Genomic DNA, 18,603 nt, shown 5'->3' on the forward strand with positions numbered 1-18,603 from the left:
CTTAACTTATTCTCTTTTCCTCAAATAAATGTCTGGTGTTTGTTATTTTTTATATATAAAAAAAAGAGGGAACAGCAGAAATTGAGCATATCATCCGTTCCTTTATCAAACATCCTTGTCTTCAACTTGTCATTTACATGAACTAATACAATTTAGGAAAGAAACACAAAGTACAGTTGAGGACTCATTCATTTATAATGCAATCCACACAAAAACACAAAGGTGAAACACTGTTGGCTATAACAAATGTATACTTCGACATCATACAAAGCAGCTGGAATTGTGAAGAGCGAGGATCTGTTTTATTTCAGGATTATTGTTTCTGTGAACTATTTAAACGCTAAACATTTAAAGAGTGTGGTCCAATTTCTTTCTGGAGTTAGGGATATAATCGTTGCTTTAATGAAAGACGGTCTGCCTCCATCGTTTGTCATGCTGGAAGGGCCATAGGCTGTCCCTTATGGCAGTCTTGAAAGGGGTGGACTCCACACTCAGGCCGAGGAGCTCCAGGCGTGAGCACTCTAACTGGGCGTTATGTGGCCTCTGAGCCCCTGCTCCAGCAGGCTGCTCTGTCATCTACACACACACACACACACACAGGTTAATGATAAAAACAGATTATCACATTAAACTAAACAGATCATACTGAACAAAAAGAGTCAAGGATTGGAGTCATATTTTTCACTATATTTACACAAACATTCCACATATAGCTATAATATGCATGTTACATGCAAGACAAGAGTGTATACAGTCTGTACCAGGGTCAGAAACTAACTCTTCTATTAAAGGGCAATATTTGCCTCCTGCCCTGGGAAATAAAATTACATCAACAAAAGTCATCTTTACATTATCAAATTAGCAGCAAATCATATTCTTGTAGGCTACACTGAGAAACCAAGCTAAGATCCGTTTATTAATCAGTGTATCGCTTTTTACACATTAAAAAAAATGAAAACTTCACATTGGTTATAATAGCATGAAAAACAAAACGGTTATTCAAATTGGGATTAAATTATGTACAGAACGCGAGCAAAGAACGTCTCCCATCACTGACACTTTTCCTTCATTTCACATCTTACTTTAATCGCGACAGTCGATAATTTATTCATTTTGCTGGAATTTTTGCCCTAAGCCTCTGTTCATTTCTGACCCTGGACTGTACCCACTGTCTAAAGTGTTTTTGGTTTTCTTTGTACTCACTGGTATTAGATGACTGCTAGGCAAGTTGAAAGCGTCTGCTATTGCACAGGCAATCTCATATTTGGTCATCTGCTCTTTAGCAGAGTAATGGAAGATTCCACGCAATGATGGATCCTGAGGGCAACAGGAACATGTTGTACAGAAATCAATGGTTAAGTTGATTCTGGACTGGAATGTGCATTGTGCATGCATTCTCTACATGGGGACACCAAAGTGACTTTACGTTCAATCCAGCCCTTGACCTAAACTGAGCTTGACACCCCTGGGGCTCACCTGAAGGGCTCGCTCAGCCATGTTCCGACAGACACGTGCCACATCTTTAGTGAAGGTGGGGAAGCGTTGCTGACAATGTTCTATGGTGCAACTCTCGGCTCCCTCCTGAACTCGGTCCCACAAAACGGTCACTGCGCTCTCTTCAACCTTCTCCACCTCTCCAAAGAGAATGGGCACTCGCAGTATAGCTGCCCCTGCTCAGAGCAAATACAGACAGAGAATTGTTTTTAAAGGGAACATACATGTTATGCTCTCCTAATATCATTGTGGAAGGGCTCTCACGCCTCAATTTAGCTTAAATATATTTTTATTTTGTAATGAAGAAAAAACTAGCAGATCCTTTCATATGTGGTTGAAAAACAGAACATACCTGGGCAGTGTCTGAGAATCTCCCTCTCACCCTCTAGCTTGGACTTCCCATACAAATTCAAAGGATTGGGGGCATCGTTTTCTCCATAGGGAGGATTACGTCCATCAAAAACGTAATCTGTGCTGATGTATATGAGGAAGATGCTACCTGTGGAAAGGGATTATGGAGAACTTTAACAAGAAATGTTGCATTTATAACCATATCTAATTTAACAGTTCTGTCAGGACCACAATTGACAGTTAGCATACAGAATCTCCTGAGAGTCAGCTGGTGCGAGCTTGACTAACATGACCTGCCAGAACTGACGCTACGCTCGATATGTGTCACTTTACTGACCTGCTTCTTTGGCCAGAGTAGTGCATGCATGCACATTCAGGTTCATGGCTGCTTCAGTATGACGCTCCACCACGTCTGGCCTCCTTTCAGCAGCACAGTGCACAATGACATGAGGCTGACATTCACAAAATGGAGAAAAACACTTTTTGACACATCAAGCATGTAGTGTATAAAAAAAATGTGTTGGTGGTAAGAGAGTAGCAGTGGGTGATCTTACTAGGGTTAGGGCAATAATGTGATAGAGCGTAAGTTACCTGAAAGCCCTGAATGACCCCTCGCACTGCGTCTTCATCTAAGAGATTACACTTCAGGAAACAGGGCCGGGCACGGTTGTAGCCACATCCCAAAGAATCCCAGTCATTGTTCTTGAACTCTTTATAAACAGCACGGCCCAGTAACCCTGTTGCACCAGTCACAAGCACACGCCGGTACGGTGTGTAGACATCATCCTAAATGACAGAATAGTTTAATAGCATACACACACATAGCAGAGGTGCCTTGATGTGCATGTTTTTATCTGCAGGATGCAAGTATTTTTCATCTGCAATGAGCCTTTAAAATGTTTCCTGTCAGATGTTAAAATGTCTTAACGATTTAGAATGTAGGCTATGTAAAACTGTTTGTTTAAAGATGTTTTTCTGATGTTTGTAGTAGACAACAAATGCTTCACAGATGAAGCACTCTTAGACATATGTGAACGTTTTCTAAATTATTCATAATTTGAAGAATGTCAATACATGGGGAAACATTTTATAAAACAAAAGATCGCTGTGTCTATAAGATGTAATATATATATCCTCCTGGGACACAGAAAAAAAAAGTTTTTTGAATTTAGTTTTTTTCCATGTCATCACACTGTTTAGATCACAATAAACAAATGGTAAAAAAAACATTTTTGCAAAATAATATTTTATTCATAAGTTATGCTATGTCCTCTGTAGTGGACGCCAGGACTAAGTTGTTTAAAAAATAAAATGACATGAAATTATATGTATAGGCAAAAACAATGGGATTTTTTTTTCAATCACCAATAAATTTGGGGGTTTCAGGATTTTTTCAACCAAAATTTGTATAAAGATTATTCTCAACTATGTTATGAAAGAAATAACGGAATGAATTGATACACCATTTTACATTATGCAATATGTGGGTAAAATGTCCATAAATTAATATTCCCATTCAATGCAATGTATATATAAACTGTATGTAATTTGCACCTTAATGTGTTCTTGGAGCAACATTTAATGAAAAAAGAAGTGTAATAATTGGAGTAATAATTGGCAACATTTTAATAATAATATCTAATATTTCATAGGAATATTGATGTATAATTTATTTCCATATTCACTTGTTGTGTCTCACAAAATGCCTGATAAACATGATTTAAGTCCTGGTGTCCTCTACAGTGGACACGTTTGAAATCAATGCCCTGTTCTGTAACAGAAAATATTTTTTTTATTTGAAACCCCTTAACATTTTCCTGAGATGTTGTTTTATGAAATACAATTTGAAAAGTAGTCCAATTTAAATTATAATTACAATATATTATCATATTTCCATAAGAATGCTACATTTGATCACTAAATTAATGTCAGACATTTTTAAAGACCAATGAGAAGTTGTTTTCATGGTGAAACCTCCAAACATTTGGTATCTCTGAAAAGTCCTGAATGTGCTCTTTACAGGACACCCAGGTTGTGTCATGTGACATGTATGACGTCAGAGAAATTCACTAAAATATAATGTCCACTACAGTGGACAAAAGTCTATTCTTGGGTCCCAGGAGGATATATAACGATATCAGGTCCGAGATTTGATTGACACAACTGAAAACCAACGAGAGCCGCCAATCACAGAATCTGAACACGCCCCTACAACATCATTGGCAGATGATGTCCATTCGTCGTGTAATGACAACTGATGGAAAAAGCCTAATGGGTGTTTTTTGTGTGCGACTGACCATTCTAAAAAAACAGCAAAACAAACGAAGGTAGGATATTACAATATTCTTGAGAAGTTTATCTGAATTAGCTATCGTCGTCGTCGTGTTGATGAAATGACTTTTACTAAAGTTAGTTAAGTGGCGTTCGATAATAAAATTTACCTCAAATGTTGTCCGTGAACGTCGCTTGTTTTATTATGAGGTAAATTGTACTTTATATTTTGTTATTTGAAAGATGTCATGTTGTTAATTGTAATTGTTTAATGAGTCTGACTATTTAGACTAATGTTAACTTACTTTTAAATTAGGACGTTTACAAGTGAAAGGAGTACGTTAATTTATATTCTATTATAGGCTATGATTGTTGTAGTACACATTCTGCACTGAGTTTATGGTAATACAGAGGATGGTGGCACTTGGAAATTGCCTTTAAAAATACATCGCTGTTAAACTAGCATCGCTTTCAGCCTCGGGCGTGACGACACTTAAACAATCCTATAAAGTAAAAGGACAGAACCTTTTTTAATACAATATTTGCATTTGTAAGTTATATGATGTGTAAACGTTTGTTTCAAACAGCCTCACAAGCTGAAACTACTGTTCTCGATGCTGTTGTGCAGTCGATGCTGAGGCTGCAGTATAGCAAGCCGTTTTAGCTTAAATTGTACCCAGCGTTACTCGTCGTAATTGCATTTTTACTAGTAAGAATTCAATTAGAGAGCTCTACAATTCAATTCTTAGTAGTAGCAATTACAATTAGAGAGCTCTCTAATTCAATTATTACTAGTAAGAATTACAATTACAGAGCTCTCTAATTCAGTTCTTACTAGTAACAATTACAATTACAGAGCTCTACAAATGAATTTTTACTAGTCATATGTCTCCATTGACTTCCATTCATTTTTAATTACGGAGCTCTACAATTGAATTGTTACTAGTAAGAATTACAATTAGAGAGCTCTACAATTGAATTGTTACTAGTAAGAATTACAATTAGAGAGCTCTACAATTGAATTGTTACTAGTAAGAATGCAATTGCAGAGCTCTTTAATTCAATTCTTACTAGTAACAATTTAAATAGAGAGCTCTCTAATCCTATTATTACTAGTAACAATTCCAATTAGAGAGCTCTCTAATTGTAATTCTTACTAGTAGCAATTCAGTTGTAGAGCTCTCTACTTGTAATTCTTACTAGTAACAATTCTATTGTAGAGCTCTGTAATTAAAAATGAATGGAAGTCAATGGAGACATATGACTAGTAAAAATTCATTTGTAGAGCTCTCTAATTGGAATTGTTACTAGAAAGAATTGAATTGTAGAGCTCTCTAATTGAATTCTTACTTGTAAAAATGCAATTACGATGAGTAACACTGGGTACAATTTAAGCTAATACGGCTTGCCATACTGCAATTGCATTCTTACTAGTAACAACTGAATTAGAGAGCTCTCCAATTGGAATTGTTACTAGTAAGAATTGAATTAAAGAGCTCTGCAATTGCATTCTTGATAGTAACAATTGAAATAGAGAGCTCTCTAATTGTAATTCTTACTAGTAACAATTCAATTGTAGAGCTCCGTAATTAAAAATGAATGGAAGTCAATGGAGACATATGACTAGTAAAAATTAATTTGTAGAGCTCTCTAATTGGAATTGTTACTAGTAAGAATTGAATTAGAGAGCTCTGTAATTGTAATTCTTACTAGTAATAATTGAATTAGAGAGCTCTCTAATTGTAATTTTTACTAGTAATAATTGAATTAGAGAGCTCTCTAATTGTAATTGCTACTAGTAAGTATTGAATTGTAGAGCTCTCTAATTGAATTCTTACTAGTAAAAATGCAATTACGACGAGTAACGCTGGGTACAATTTAAGCTAAAACAGCTTGCTATACTGTCACCCGGATTTCCACCAACTGCGGATCGGCTCCGCTGCGTGTCGGCTCCGTGCTCCGTTGTCCTTCAATACCCACCAGGTCCGGATTTGTTGCAGAACGGCTGCGGCCATGACTGACAGCTGAAGTCACGAGGACCCACGAGATCTCACAAATTCACGTATGATCACGCGATATAAGTGCTGAATTGGTGCGGAGCTCTCCGGCATCCGGCAAAAATAGAAGCTCTGCGTATCTGCTCCGGAGGGCTGCGGATCGCCGGAGTCGGAACGCAGCCGTTCCGCAGTCAGTGAAAATACACACATTGACTTTAATGGAAACCTATTGACTCCGCAGCCGTTCCGCAGTTGGTGGAAATTAGGGGTCAGGCTTTTCTATTTACAGCGCAGTAAGCTAATTGCCTGCACAGAATGATGGCATTATAATATAACAACGCAACATGTAACGATAAAGTTGGCAGTGGCTTCATAAATTAATTAAAAACATTAAAAAAAAAAAAAAGTACACCTGATGCACATTTCTTTGTTAATTTTCTAGTACAAGAGTTTAAGAAACTTACTGTATTTTTGTGTAATTAATTAAGAGAAAGTACTCCGCCATCTTACTCCGACGAAAGTGACTTGAACGCACCTGCCGTCCCACCTCGTACGTACGAACTTCCCAGGAGGACTTGAACGCACATTTCTGTGTTAGATGTTATTGCCATACATATCTTTCTTTATGGCATTGAAAGTTTTGCCATTCATATTTTTTTCATTTTTACTCCAGTCAGACATGTATTTTAAATTACATTTTACAGACTATGTTTACAGATAAAATTGGTTTTTCGTTGTTTTATAGCCTATATGCTCTCAAGCACGTTGTAGTTCAACTTTAAATCTGACTTGGATCTAGACACTTAAAGAGGAAACTGGTTAATGGGATTAACCAACAGCGGGTTTAAATGCAGAGACAACACATCAGTGTCGCACAGCATTTTAATATACCAATGAAAAACATCATAATAAGCACCGTATATCTAATTATTTAGGAAGGCACTCGTATGCCTTCTAGTTTAAAGTGCTGCCAAATTATAAACAATTCAAACATGATATGCATTCTGTCACAACTGAAACTAAACAACGCGATAACAATTACGTGATTTGTATTTCTTTTTAAGTATTAAATGACCACAGAACGGATCTTTCTGGATTATAAGGCAGTCAATTTGATATAAAGTTACTTTGGCTTGTATACCATGAAGGCTTTCTTAGAAATGGTCAACAGTCTTACCTGAACAACCTCAACGTGCCCGGGTTTGAAATGTATATTAAGCTCTTTATTTCTGATACTCATTTCAGTGTGGGTACAGTTATCATATCCTGGAGGAGAGACCTCTATTTGTAATGTGCCACTCAATCCTTAAAACCTCTTGGAACGGCTGGATCGTGCTGTCAAATTAGGCCCGCATTCGATATGATCTATAGAACATACGCACGTAACGCTGACGTGTGTTTGTGTTCTACAGATCTACTGAATCTAAACCTATCCGTGCAGTGTAAACAGCGGCTTTTAAACCATACAAAAACAAGTGTTCTAGCGCATCATAGCTGCGCAGTTTTTATGCGGCTGAGTTTCGCATTATTTCGCGTCAGCTGTTTTGTCTGCCAGTATCTAAGTCTATCATCAATATAATATATATCAGAATATTCACAAGTGAATGTTTAATATGAATGACAAAATACTGAAACACTCTTTAGGCGTAAAACTTTAAAATAAAGTAATGGCAGAATGGCTTCCTCAATAGACCTAAGCAACCAATTCAAAGCTAATGGCCATTAAACATTTCCAAACAGCTTGAGCTTGCTCAAATTTAGTTTTCTCTCTGAAACGCGGATTAAATAAAATTCTGTTAAATAAACATTTGAGCAAAGAATATGATTACCGGTAATATGACTCCGAACAGAGATGCAGCTTAAATCTCTAAAGATCAAATATACGGTGGCTACTTAAAATCACATACATGCCATTTAAGTGCATCTGAAATTTACCTGATCATCCCCGTAGTTAAAACCAGGCATATTTTGATTATTTGCAGTAGTGTGAAGCCTTCAGCATGTATCTGAAAATGTAATTTCAAGTCTTTTTTTTTTCTGCAGCCACAGTGTTGATTTCATAATAAAAGTCTGTCCATGTTTGTATAGAAGTCCCAACTATAAATGTATTTGCGTGCGTTTTTTATTTGTCTATTGATTTTAAAGAGAAAACAACAGGTAACGTTAGGTTACAAAACCTGATGTTTAGCGTTCCGGGGTTGTGTTTTTTTTTTTTTTTTTTTTCTGCTCTTGCTTTTTTCCCCTCGTGTATTTAACTTGACGTTTGAATGTGAGTGGTTTTATGAAAGAAAAAAAAAAGTTGTTTCCGCCCGGTTTCGAACCGGGGACCTTTCGCGTGTTAGGCGAACGTGATAACCACTACACTACGGAAACGCTACGCTACGATTTTTTGTTTCTTCCTGTGTGTAACGCTGTGTCTGTCTTTACAGTGTAACAGGCCTATAAAACGTGTATACCAGAGCCGTTAATAATGTTTTTCAACGGCTCTGGTGTATACTATCCAAAACGTAACACACAAGAAAGTAACTATCATCAATTATAATTTTTCGGTCTTATACAATATTGTTTTGAATAATTATGTTTACATCTTGGTAAGTGGTGTTACATATCTGCTGTGATCTGCATTTTCTTGTTCCTTCTAGTCATATGTATTTTTTACTTCACTCAAAATTAGACTGTTGTTGTTCTTCCTTCTATACCCCTTAGTCCACCATGTGATTTCAATTGCTGACAATTGTGTGTTGGGTGCTCATTTTATAATAATAATATTTTCATAGCATGTTTCATTAGAATCAATTAGTATAGTACTATTAAATATATCAGTAAAGATAGCCAGTATAACTAAATGTTGGGATAAACGATTAAAGTTGCTTCAAAATAATAAAAATGTAAATAGTTGTTTCCGCCCGGTTTCGAACCGGGGACCTTTCGCGTGTGAGGCGAACGTGATAACCACTACACTACGGAAACTACGAATGAAAATTTGCTTTGATTTGGAGTAAACCATTTATCTAACTGCTCAACTAATATAAATATTAGAATTAGTCATACAACAGGGGCCATAGTTTACTGTTTTTCATAGGCCCCTATAATTGTCACCACCTTTCCCCCCTTCAGGGACGGCCTGATCATATCATTAACAATAAGTGCTTTCTTGAAGTAAGGGATCGAATATTCAGCAACCCAAGCTTTATCATTTGCTCATTTGTATTATATATGTTTTTTATTTTTTGAACATCAATTACATTTTTACCCTCAGATGGATTTGGAAGTTTTTTGTATGGCAAAACCTTGTTATCTTCTTAGTACTTAGGGAAGCAGAGGTCTCACTATGACGACTCTCTTAATCGAGAGGAAAAAAAGACACCTACATCTTGGATGCCGTTGAGGTAAGCTAAAACATACCTAAATTTAATTTCAAAGTGAACTATCACTTTAATAAGAGTGCGCTGTCATTACACAGAGCGCTGAGAAGAGACTGCTGGCATTATACAGAGCGAGAGCGGCCTCTAGAGGCCAAATAAAAACCATCACTGGCAACTTGAATTGTTTATTGTACCAGGTGAGGCTGCACGCAGCACAGAGAGAGCTGACACTTCAGATGTGCATTTAAAACACTGACAGCGAAATGGTATGAATACAGAACACTACAGTCCATGTTGCCATATCATTATAAAGTAATTGATTTGTTGACTAGATGCTGCATTTGCAGAGAAAGTACAGAAGTATGTTTGCCGTCGAGGCTGTGAGGACTCTTAACATTAGTAGCCTACCTCAAGCAGTTAAAACAATGTGACAAAAACACGCAAACCTGACCCAAATGTTTAATGTCGCAATTGTTACCATCTATTTGCATTCGTTAATATCCAGCTGGTCACTTGTATGTATTCATTAGCCAGGGAAGTTGCCTATTTAAAGCTAAGTGACGTGATTGCTTTCTCTACATTGATGTGTCCATGTAGCCGACAGAAACAAACAAATCAGAAACGCATTCGATTAAATGATTTTTTTATCACTGCAATACATATTGTTATTTTGATTAGATAATCATCAAGTGTTCTAATATAGAAGCAAATTAAGTGAGAGACTATACATGTAATATACATTTGTGCAATTTTAATGCTCTGGCCTTTGCAGATATTTAAAGATGGCCATCTTTAAGCATAGCCTCTTTAAGACTCTTTGGATTTATATGAAATGGTAACACTTTACAATGAGATTACATTTTTAGCATGAACTAAGGTTAATAAATGTTGTAGTATTGTCCATTGTTAGTTTGTTAATGTCAACATTTACTAATACATTTTAAACTGACTTTTAATTTTATCTGTTAACCTTAGTTAACTAACATGCATGATCAAGGTACAACTGTCTTGCTCAAATATTAATACATGCTGTAATAATAAAAAAGTATAATGCTTATAGTTTATGAAAGCTAGCTAATACATCCTTGTTAACAAATGGGACTTGAAAAATGTTACCTATGAAATGTACCTATGTTTATAGGTTATAGCTAGAGAAACCTGTAATATTTGAAAGTCCCTGTGAACCGGAAGTTGCAAACGACTTTTCTCCAGTGTTGTGACGTATTTCCAAGTGAGCAGGGTTTTACTTTAAAAGAAATGGACACAGCGACCCCATTGGATTCAATGGAGAAAAGTGAAGTCAATTAGAAGCACTCACTTCCTGATGGCTGACCGTACTGCGCAGACTCAAACTGAGCTTGACGGAGTAGATGTGACGTGAGCAACCCGTCTGTCTTCTAGTAGCTGTGCCAAGAGAAATCTGAATCATTCCCTTCCGAAACTTGTAGAGACGGAGAGTGTGAGTAGGAGGTGTCCATGAGCTAGGAGCAGGAGAAGCTTTTCCTAAGTATTCTGATTAATTATTTTGTCATTTTGCCTCCACGTCCCCCCGATTGCCCGCAAGCTTCTCCTCCTGTCCATACGGTAATCTCTCTACTGTGCGACAGAGAGTCGCGTGGCTGTGACACAATCGTTAGCCTATTTTTACAAAAACTGCTTCTACGGGGCCATAACGTAAGATACAAGGTAATGGAGCCTTTTATACATTTTCGTGTTTCTTTATAAATAAATAATGGACAAATGGAGTCTTTAAAACGCCTCAGATGTAAAGTTATTCGCTGTAAAAGTGACGCCAAAATGAATGGCAGTCAATGGAATGCTAACAGCAGGTGATGGTCTGCTAATCAATGGCGGCGCCCGGGGAAGCTTCAGTTTTTTCTGAAAGATTACCCCCTTGCTCATAGCAGACTAACGGTTTGAGAGGAGTGCGTTTTCAACCCAAGCCGTCAAACTGACATCATCAGAAAACGAACGCCATTCCAGACCGGAAGTAACTTTTCAGATTTTGATTAAAGATTACCACGGCAAACAATTTTTTTCTGTGTATTAACTTGCACGAATTAATTGTTCACCACAAGACTAGTAATATGCGATAACAAAGTAAATAGGGTCAATTTTGATTTCATGTCGACTTTAATGTTTAAATTATTTTCTGTAGAATTAGTTCTGTAGAGTTCATTTTAAGATATTTATATTTATATATTTCTTTCATCTAGCACATTTTCAGTTCAGCACTGTTTTACTTGGTATGTTTTTTTGTTTGTTTATCCAGTATCCATTTTAAAAATATCAGTTGATTAATCGGTTATCGGCATGTACGGTCAAACCTAAATATCGGTATCGGTAAAATCCACTATCGGTCGCCCTCTAGTGTTATGCATATATCTTCCATCTCATCTCACGTTACGCCAATCATCGTGGAGAATGACTCTTGTCTCTCACAAGCACAAGTTAAAGGAATAGTTAACTTAAAAATGAAAATTCTGTCAGCATTTACTCACTTAAACACCCTCAAATCTGTATGAATTTCTTTCTTCTGCTGAAAACAAAAGAAGGTATTTTGAAGAATGTCAGTAACCATACAGTTGATGGACCCCATTGACTTCCATATAATTTTTTTTTACTACATCAGCTGTCTGGTTACCAGTTAAATTGTTTGGCATTTGCCATGTAACCTTGTACAGATTCTGCAAAAAGAGGAAGATGTTATAAGAGAACTTCCGAATGTAGGCTGACTCAGTGAAAATAAGGTCTTCAATGATGAACAAGAGGAAAAACGTACAGAATATCTGATGAGGGCAGCTGAGGCATTTTATGGACTGTGCTCACGTGAGGTAAGTAGGATAAACAGTATTAAAGATAAGAGACGATAAAGTTAGGAGAGAACTATCAATTTATAGTGGTGCCAGTGTAAAACATATGAATAGATGGGGAAAATATTGAAAACACACACACACGTTATTCAGTTTTATTATTATGATGCTAATGTAACACACACAAAATATTGTTCAATTAAAGCGGGTGCACATTTGCTCATTTTATATAAGTTTATATCCTAGGGTTACAACTAACCCGGACTATGGGGTGAATTGTAACATTTCACTCCTCATGTTTAAAAACTAAACCATGCATTTTGTGTTTGTGCTGCAAAAATAACTGCTGTTATTTGATAGCAGGCACTTGTAACTAGTTTGAATAACATTTTGAACGCAGTGGCTTAAAAAGAACTTCAAGATACAGACAGAAATGTAAAAAAAAAAAATGACAACCATCCCCGGTTTCTACCTTAAGTTATTTCCTTTTAATTTCCCCCTCAAATAAGAAAAATTCTCCCTTAAAAGAGCCACCTAAGCCTAAGGGGTTGGCCTCCTAAAACAGGGAAAAACAATTGATCACAAAACGGTGCACAGTAAAAAGTTATTCACACAATAAGTCATACTAGCCTTTAAATGTAAAAATTATCCATTTTATTTACACAAATTTTATATAATGCTCATTGAGGATGCAAACATCCCCTCACAAAAACAATGAATAAAAGACTAATAGTTATATTCAGTGAGGCTTCTTATAAACAGACAAGACTTTTACATGATATCAGTTATTATACTTTTCCCCCCACCACTCCACTGATGTATTTTAGTGAGCAATGGAACAAAAGATAGTATGCGGTTTCCTATTGACCAAGTGAAAAGAGTTTCCTGAGTACAGATTTGTCCATAGGTACACCAGTACAAATCCAGTGCAATATCCACATCACGTTCCTCCCTGTAGTACAGACGAGCCCTTCAGTTGAACTTTGGCAAAGCATTCTCACTCCATTTAGCCCATTCAGTGTCATTTAGGCCTTAGGCGATTGCTTGTCCTTGCCAACCTGCCCTGATTCTGAAGCCTCTTCCTTTCAAGCAAATATTTAATGAAGAATGCATGGGGTTGGTTCAAATGGCACCCAGAAAAGTAAGACAGCCAGTGAAAAACATCATTTGAAGTCATATAAGTAGATGCATTGGTCAGTCTGTTAGAAAGTTCAGGGTTATATTGGTTTAAGACCCATTCTCTCCTTAAGGACATCAGCAGCATTCTCTTGGCATCCACAAGCATTGAGTTCATGTCTCTTCTCAATATCAGTACAGTCTCAGCACCTATAATACTCTCTTCGTTGCTTTCCTACACTTGTTATTGTGGCAGTGGAGACCCCATCTTTTGTTAATGCAGCGATACAGACATTATTTTTGCAGGGGCTCCTGTATGAAAACCCAATTTATTAAAAAAAGAGATTACTAAAAAAAAAATTGGGAGAAAAAAAGCAAACGTTACTTGCAAAATATATATCAATATGTACAAATTCCATGCTCCAGGTTAGTCATTACTGCAAGAAAGCAATAGGAGAAAACGGTTAGGAGACACACACAAGAAGCAGTCATAATGCAATGTCCTTATTTTTATGACAAGGATGTTGGGAAAACTAGCAGGACTCATAGTTTCCCCGGATGACATATATAATTATACCTTATGCCAGCATCCTGGTATGGGCAGTCCATCTCGCCCCTGTCAATAAAGAAGAGAAGGAAATCAATGATTTGTTTCAAAGTTCTTACTGATGGGGCGGGAAGGAATGGCGAATCACATATGAAGCCTGCCACCAATGATTATGTGAGACTAAAGGAAGCACACTACCCCACAGAGGAACACCTTTGGCAGTAAATCTGAAAGTGGAACGAAGCACACATCATGCTCACATCATCACTACAGCTCAGATGGACAAAATCATAAACCCAGGTGGGTGCAATTATTTCTCTCATGTGATCTATATTTTTTACAAGGTTTGATATGAACACTTACAATGGAGTTAGAATTAGGGATCAGATAGGATGGTCAACTAGTTGTCCATGAACCAACTAGTCTGTAATTAGTGAGGTTGTTAAATCCAATTAATCTTTAAATATATATATATATATATATATATATATATATATATATATATATATATATATATATATATATATATATATATATATATATATATATTGGCTTCATTTTTCATATTTTGTGTTAACATTGAAAGTAAGGGAATTTGATTGTGTCAATTTTTTGAGAACAGAAGTTTTGCATGTCCCTAATTAGAATTGTATTCTGTATATGGGGCAAAACTTTGCTTTGCAAATTGAGAGACTATAAGATAACTTGTGCAAAAGTAGCAAAAGAAGCTCTGGTCTATGCCAAGCCACCTGAATCAGATCTCATGGTTGTGGACAGGGGGACCCACAGCACCAGGATGAAACATCAAATGATGCGAGCACAAACACAAGATTAAAAATACTGTACCAAAGGGCAGGGGGCATCTGATGGAACCCTTGCCTCCCCACCATGTTCTCAAACCCCATTGGTGTCCTGTCAGTAAAACCCATTCATGTCAAATCCTAGCTGTCGTAAACTCATTCACACAGATCTGAATTTGCCATTCACATGCATAAAAGGGACAGAAAAGAGCATTGTATTTATTTTTTTCCAAACAACATACACATGGTTTATTTACATACCACAGGACAAGGCTGATCAAGCCCTGGAGGTCCCTGCTCTCCCTTCTGTCCTTTCAGACCTTTCTTTCCCATTGAGCCTCTCTCACCCTGCATGGAGACATTAAGAATTGTTTGCTTTGTCAGATTGTACTCGAACAGCATACACCAGACTTGAGATTTGATTTTATAACAATATACCATACATACAGTATTACCCACATACAAACAGTAATTATTGAAAATAAAATATTTGTTTCTCTAACCTTCTCTCCCCTGTCTCCTCTCTCCCCCTTTTCTCCTTGAAGCCCTGGGAAACCCTGTCACAGGAGAGCCATGTTCAGTAAGTAATTACTTAATATACTGAAGTGTGTAACCAATAGCACAATAATCACTTACATCTAATCCTGGTTCACCTTGTTTTCCCTTGAAAACAAACCACAATGAGAGAAGAATTAGCGTTATATGTAGGCCTAGTTCTGTAATGACAACTCTCAAAGTGTTTGTCTTGGTAATGGGACAATGTTGATGTGTTTGGTCTTGGCGGAATAGATCTGCTACGCTGCTGCTGCTGCTTCTGGTTTTATTGCTGCTAGTGGAGAGCAAGTACAGGACATGTTGCTGTGAGCAAGTAAGACATGCTGCTGCTGCTGCTGTACAATATAGATTACATGAATTTAACCGTAGCAGATCTATACAGGTGTAGCTGGGGAAGGTGGAGGGTTTCTGAAAGCACTCTGCACTACTAAGGCAAATGCTACCCGAGTATTTGAAGGTTGAGCACGCAAGTTCATTGGCTACTGATACAGCAGGAACCAATCAGCTGTGCCCTATAAAGAATTATGTGATTACGAGCAGGTTGAGTTAAGGACCTATTGGGTGGCACCATCTAGAGTTTCATGACAGAACTTTGTGTTATTTTCAGACTTTTTGTCTTGTCTTTTTAAGGTGCACTGACCTTTTCACCTTTTGCACCTGGCAGGCCTACTAAGCCATTAGACCCTGGAAAGCCTTGAGGACCCTGTGCACAACAAGCAGAATTGTATCTGTCCAGACTTTTCACATCTATACAAGTCTTGGAATGGTTTCTGCATATTGGTTTTGTAACAAAACTTACCCGTTGCCCAGATGGACCTTTCTCTCCAGCATCTCCCTTTTCTCCTTTGACTGCCTCACCAGGCTCTCCCTGTGTTACATTTAAATTCATTTTAAACTTTGTATTTGCCATGACCACAAAATGCACCTCATTACTTTAGAACAATACTTCACAGTCTCACCTTGGGTCCAGGCAATCCATGATATCCCTGGAAGAAAAAATGGTTAGTCTTCTTAGCTTTCTTTAACAAAAAGCTTCTGAACTAGTAGTAAACTGTATTCCTTACGGCATGCCCAGGGGGTCCAGGAGGCCCTGGTGGGCCAGGCAAAGAGATAATCTGGGCCTACAAGAGAGTTATCAAGATCAGTCCAGTTAAGATACATCTGGATCAGGTTCTTCATATTTTAATATGTAGAGTATGCATTAAACTCACCAAATTGTCCTCAAGCCTAGAGTCTCCTTTATCTCCTTTTTGCCCTGCTGTTCCCTAAAACACCATGATACAATAATATAATCCTTGCAGTAAACCTCAGTAAACATCACATGCTATATGTTGTAAATACTCACTGAAGGCCCTGTTAGCCCAATATCCCCCTTTTCCCCTTTTGCTCCTGCTGCTCCAGGCTCTCCTGCATCACCTCTCTCTCCCTTTTGGCCCTGGATGAGACATCACACTATATAATGCAGTATACTTGCACGACTAAAGCCGGGTTTGCACTGTACGATTTTGGCCAGGATTTGGCCGTCTGAGACAAATTTTGTGAACCCCAAAATATTCTAGACCCCAACAAATCTGAAGTCTTTGATCGTTAGTTTGACATGTTCGGCAACGGCTGATTAATGACCATCGCAAACAGATTTGACCAGTGTCAGAAGATTTGACATACAGTCCCGTAGTGTGACTTCTCCTACCACAACCGTCAAATCAACAACCAAAAAGAGCGCCAAACCTGATGATGCAATTGACCTATCGGTAAGCAAATCCCTTCGAACGCAGATGAACCAATGGCAGTTGAGTATCAGTTGCACGGGACTGGAACTCAGACATCTTTAGGTTTCAGCGCCATAGAGAAACATTGGAAGATCCAAAGCTCTCATCGGTTTTATGGTGTTTATGCTACAAAAATGGTAAAACGATGTGCCTGGGGTACTTGTACCACTGATTCCAGGTATCATGAGAGAATGGGCATGGGTATTTATGTATTGAATCACCGTACTGTGCGTGCATTAACTAGCACGTTTCAAAAGTGTGATAAGATTTGCGTGAACGAACCAATTATCTGCACAATACAACTGAAGCCCGGTTAACTTATTATATCAATGATGCGAACGCAGTAACCTGGTTCCCTGAGGACTCAACCCCAATCCTAATGAAGGCGAAAACATTAATTATCTGGTTGGCATACTCTCATTAAGTTACAATTAAAGTTAGTGAGTCCATGCTAACGTACAAACCTAAATAGCTAACTGTTCTCACGTCATGTACAGTAGGTCAAAAACACCCGATGGCTCAAAAACAGCCATCTGTGATCGTGACAACCTAAACATGAGGCTTCTCCCACTTGCATAGTGATCTGTAAATCCTCCAATAGGTTAATTAGTGAGGCAACAACAAACCACATCTTGCTCCACACACACGTCTTAGTTTTTCCCAGTTTTCTTTTCAAGATCAAATTTAACCCAAGAGATTGTTTTTGTTTGCTAACCACCATTTCTATCCAGGGCCGGCGCCACGAGGCATTGCCCCCTCAGTTTCAATTTGTCCCCCCTCCACCATCGAATGCGATTGACTTTAATTGTCGATACTTCAGCAAAAATGAATACTAGGTTCATTAAAGGGGTCATATGATGCGTTTTCATGTTTTCCTTTTTCTTTAGTGTGTTATGTAGCTATTTGCACATGTATAAGATCTGCAAAGTTACAAAGCTCAAAGTCTCCTACTAAAAGATTTATTCTATTTGAAAAGAGAAGGCTGATCCAGACCTTTGTAAAACGTCACTCGGTGGAAATATTACACAATGCCGCCCTAATGCATACGCAAAGAAAGAAGGCGTGGCAGTAGTGTTGTTGCCACCATGTTGTGGAGTTTTATTATGTGTTTCTATGCGAAAGCAAAAGCAGCACTTTATTTGCCCTTCCGAAAGTGGACACAATATAGGAATCAGTGGTTAAGATTTATTTACAACACTGTTCCAGAACAGTACAACCCAAATGTTCATGTCTGTGCAGCATATTTTACGAAGGACAGTTTCCTGATGTGAACCTGGGAGAAAACCAAGGCCAACTGTGCACAGTCTATTTTAAAAAAAATTGGATAATTCCAACTTTGCTGTATTTGCAGTTCAGTGCAGTTTTGTGCAGTAGGAGGCCGCCTAGGGCCGCCTAACAGCATCTCTTTCGCATCTTAATGGGCTTTTAATAACAATTTTGTTTAATATCAAGCATGTCTTAGCAACAGTAGACTTCATTTTACAACACTCATTTATTCGGCTGATTTGGATGTTACGATTGGCTT

At 37.6% G+C, this 18,603-nt stretch overlaps 2 protein-coding genes across 4 annotated transcripts in view; both read right to left on the reverse strand.

The window, feature by feature from the left end:
• Positions 1 to 81: 81 nt before the first annotated feature.
• On the reverse strand, positions 82 to 8,188 carry mat2b (methionine adenosyltransferase 2 non-catalytic beta subunit methionine). Of its 3 annotated transcripts, none has more exons than XM_079846824.1 (7): positions 8,049 to 8,188; positions 2,437 to 2,631; positions 2,183 to 2,297; positions 1,847 to 1,993; positions 1,477 to 1,670; positions 1,204 to 1,317; positions 82 to 576 (listed from the first exon to the last, which is right to left on the reverse strand). In XM_079846824.1, exons 1-7 carry the CDS (start codon positions 8,076 to 8,078, stop codon positions 400 to 402), a joined length of 972 nt encoding a protein of 323 aa, XP_079702950.1. In that variant the 5' UTR covers positions 8,079 to 8,188; the 3' UTR covers positions 82 to 399. The 3 variants fall into 3 exon arrangements, with proteins under 3 accessions (XP_079702950.1, XP_079702949.1, XP_079702948.1); XM_079846823.1 differs by having other exon boundaries at positions 1,477 to 1,673; positions 8,049 to 8,156; XM_079846822.1 differs by lacking the exon at positions 8,049 to 8,188 and adding an exon at positions 7,291 to 7,476 and having other exon boundaries at positions 1,477 to 1,673.
• Positions 8,189 to 12,432: 4,244 nt separating this feature from the next.
• Positions 12,433 to 18,603, reverse strand: part of col23a1b (collagen type XXIII alpha 1 chain b) — a 91,356-nt gene continuing 85,185 nt past the window's right edge. The window contains 11 exon segments of the mRNA XM_079847497.1: positions 12,433 to 13,844; positions 13,985 to 14,023; positions 15,016 to 15,102; positions 15,258 to 15,311; positions 15,391 to 15,417; positions 15,950 to 16,012; positions 16,109 to 16,177; positions 16,269 to 16,295; positions 16,374 to 16,430; positions 16,521 to 16,574; positions 16,655 to 16,744. Coding sequence (XP_079703623.1) covers positions 13,842 to 13,844; positions 13,985 to 14,023; positions 15,016 to 15,102; positions 15,258 to 15,311; positions 15,391 to 15,417; positions 15,950 to 16,012; positions 16,109 to 16,177; positions 16,269 to 16,295; positions 16,374 to 16,430; positions 16,521 to 16,574; positions 16,655 to 16,744 — 570 coding nt within the window. The 3' untranslated portion in view covers positions 12,433 to 13,841.

The sequence above is a fragment of the Squalius cephalus genome (assembly GCF_949319135.1).
Source record: "Squalius cephalus genome assembly, chromosome: 17".
NCBI lineage: Eukaryota > Metazoa > Chordata > Actinopteri > Cypriniformes > Leuciscidae > Squalius > Squalius cephalus.

What these genes read in the sequence shown, in the direction of transcription:
- mat2b (XM_079846822.1), bottom strand. Translation starts at nt 7,353, where the DNA reads ATGAGTATCAGAAATAAAGAGCTTAATATACATTTCAAACCCGGGCAC. An exon ending in TACTCTGGCCAAAGAAGCAG is followed by an intron (nt 1,994 to 2,182) that starts GTCAGTAAAGTG and finishes CCCTTTCCACAG; the next exon opens with GTAGCATCTTCCTCATATAC. An exon ending in TGGCTGAGCGAGCCCTTCAG is followed by an intron (nt 1,318 to 1,476) that starts GTGAGCCCCAGG and finishes TGTTGCCCTCAG; the next exon opens with GATCCATCATTGCGTGGAAT.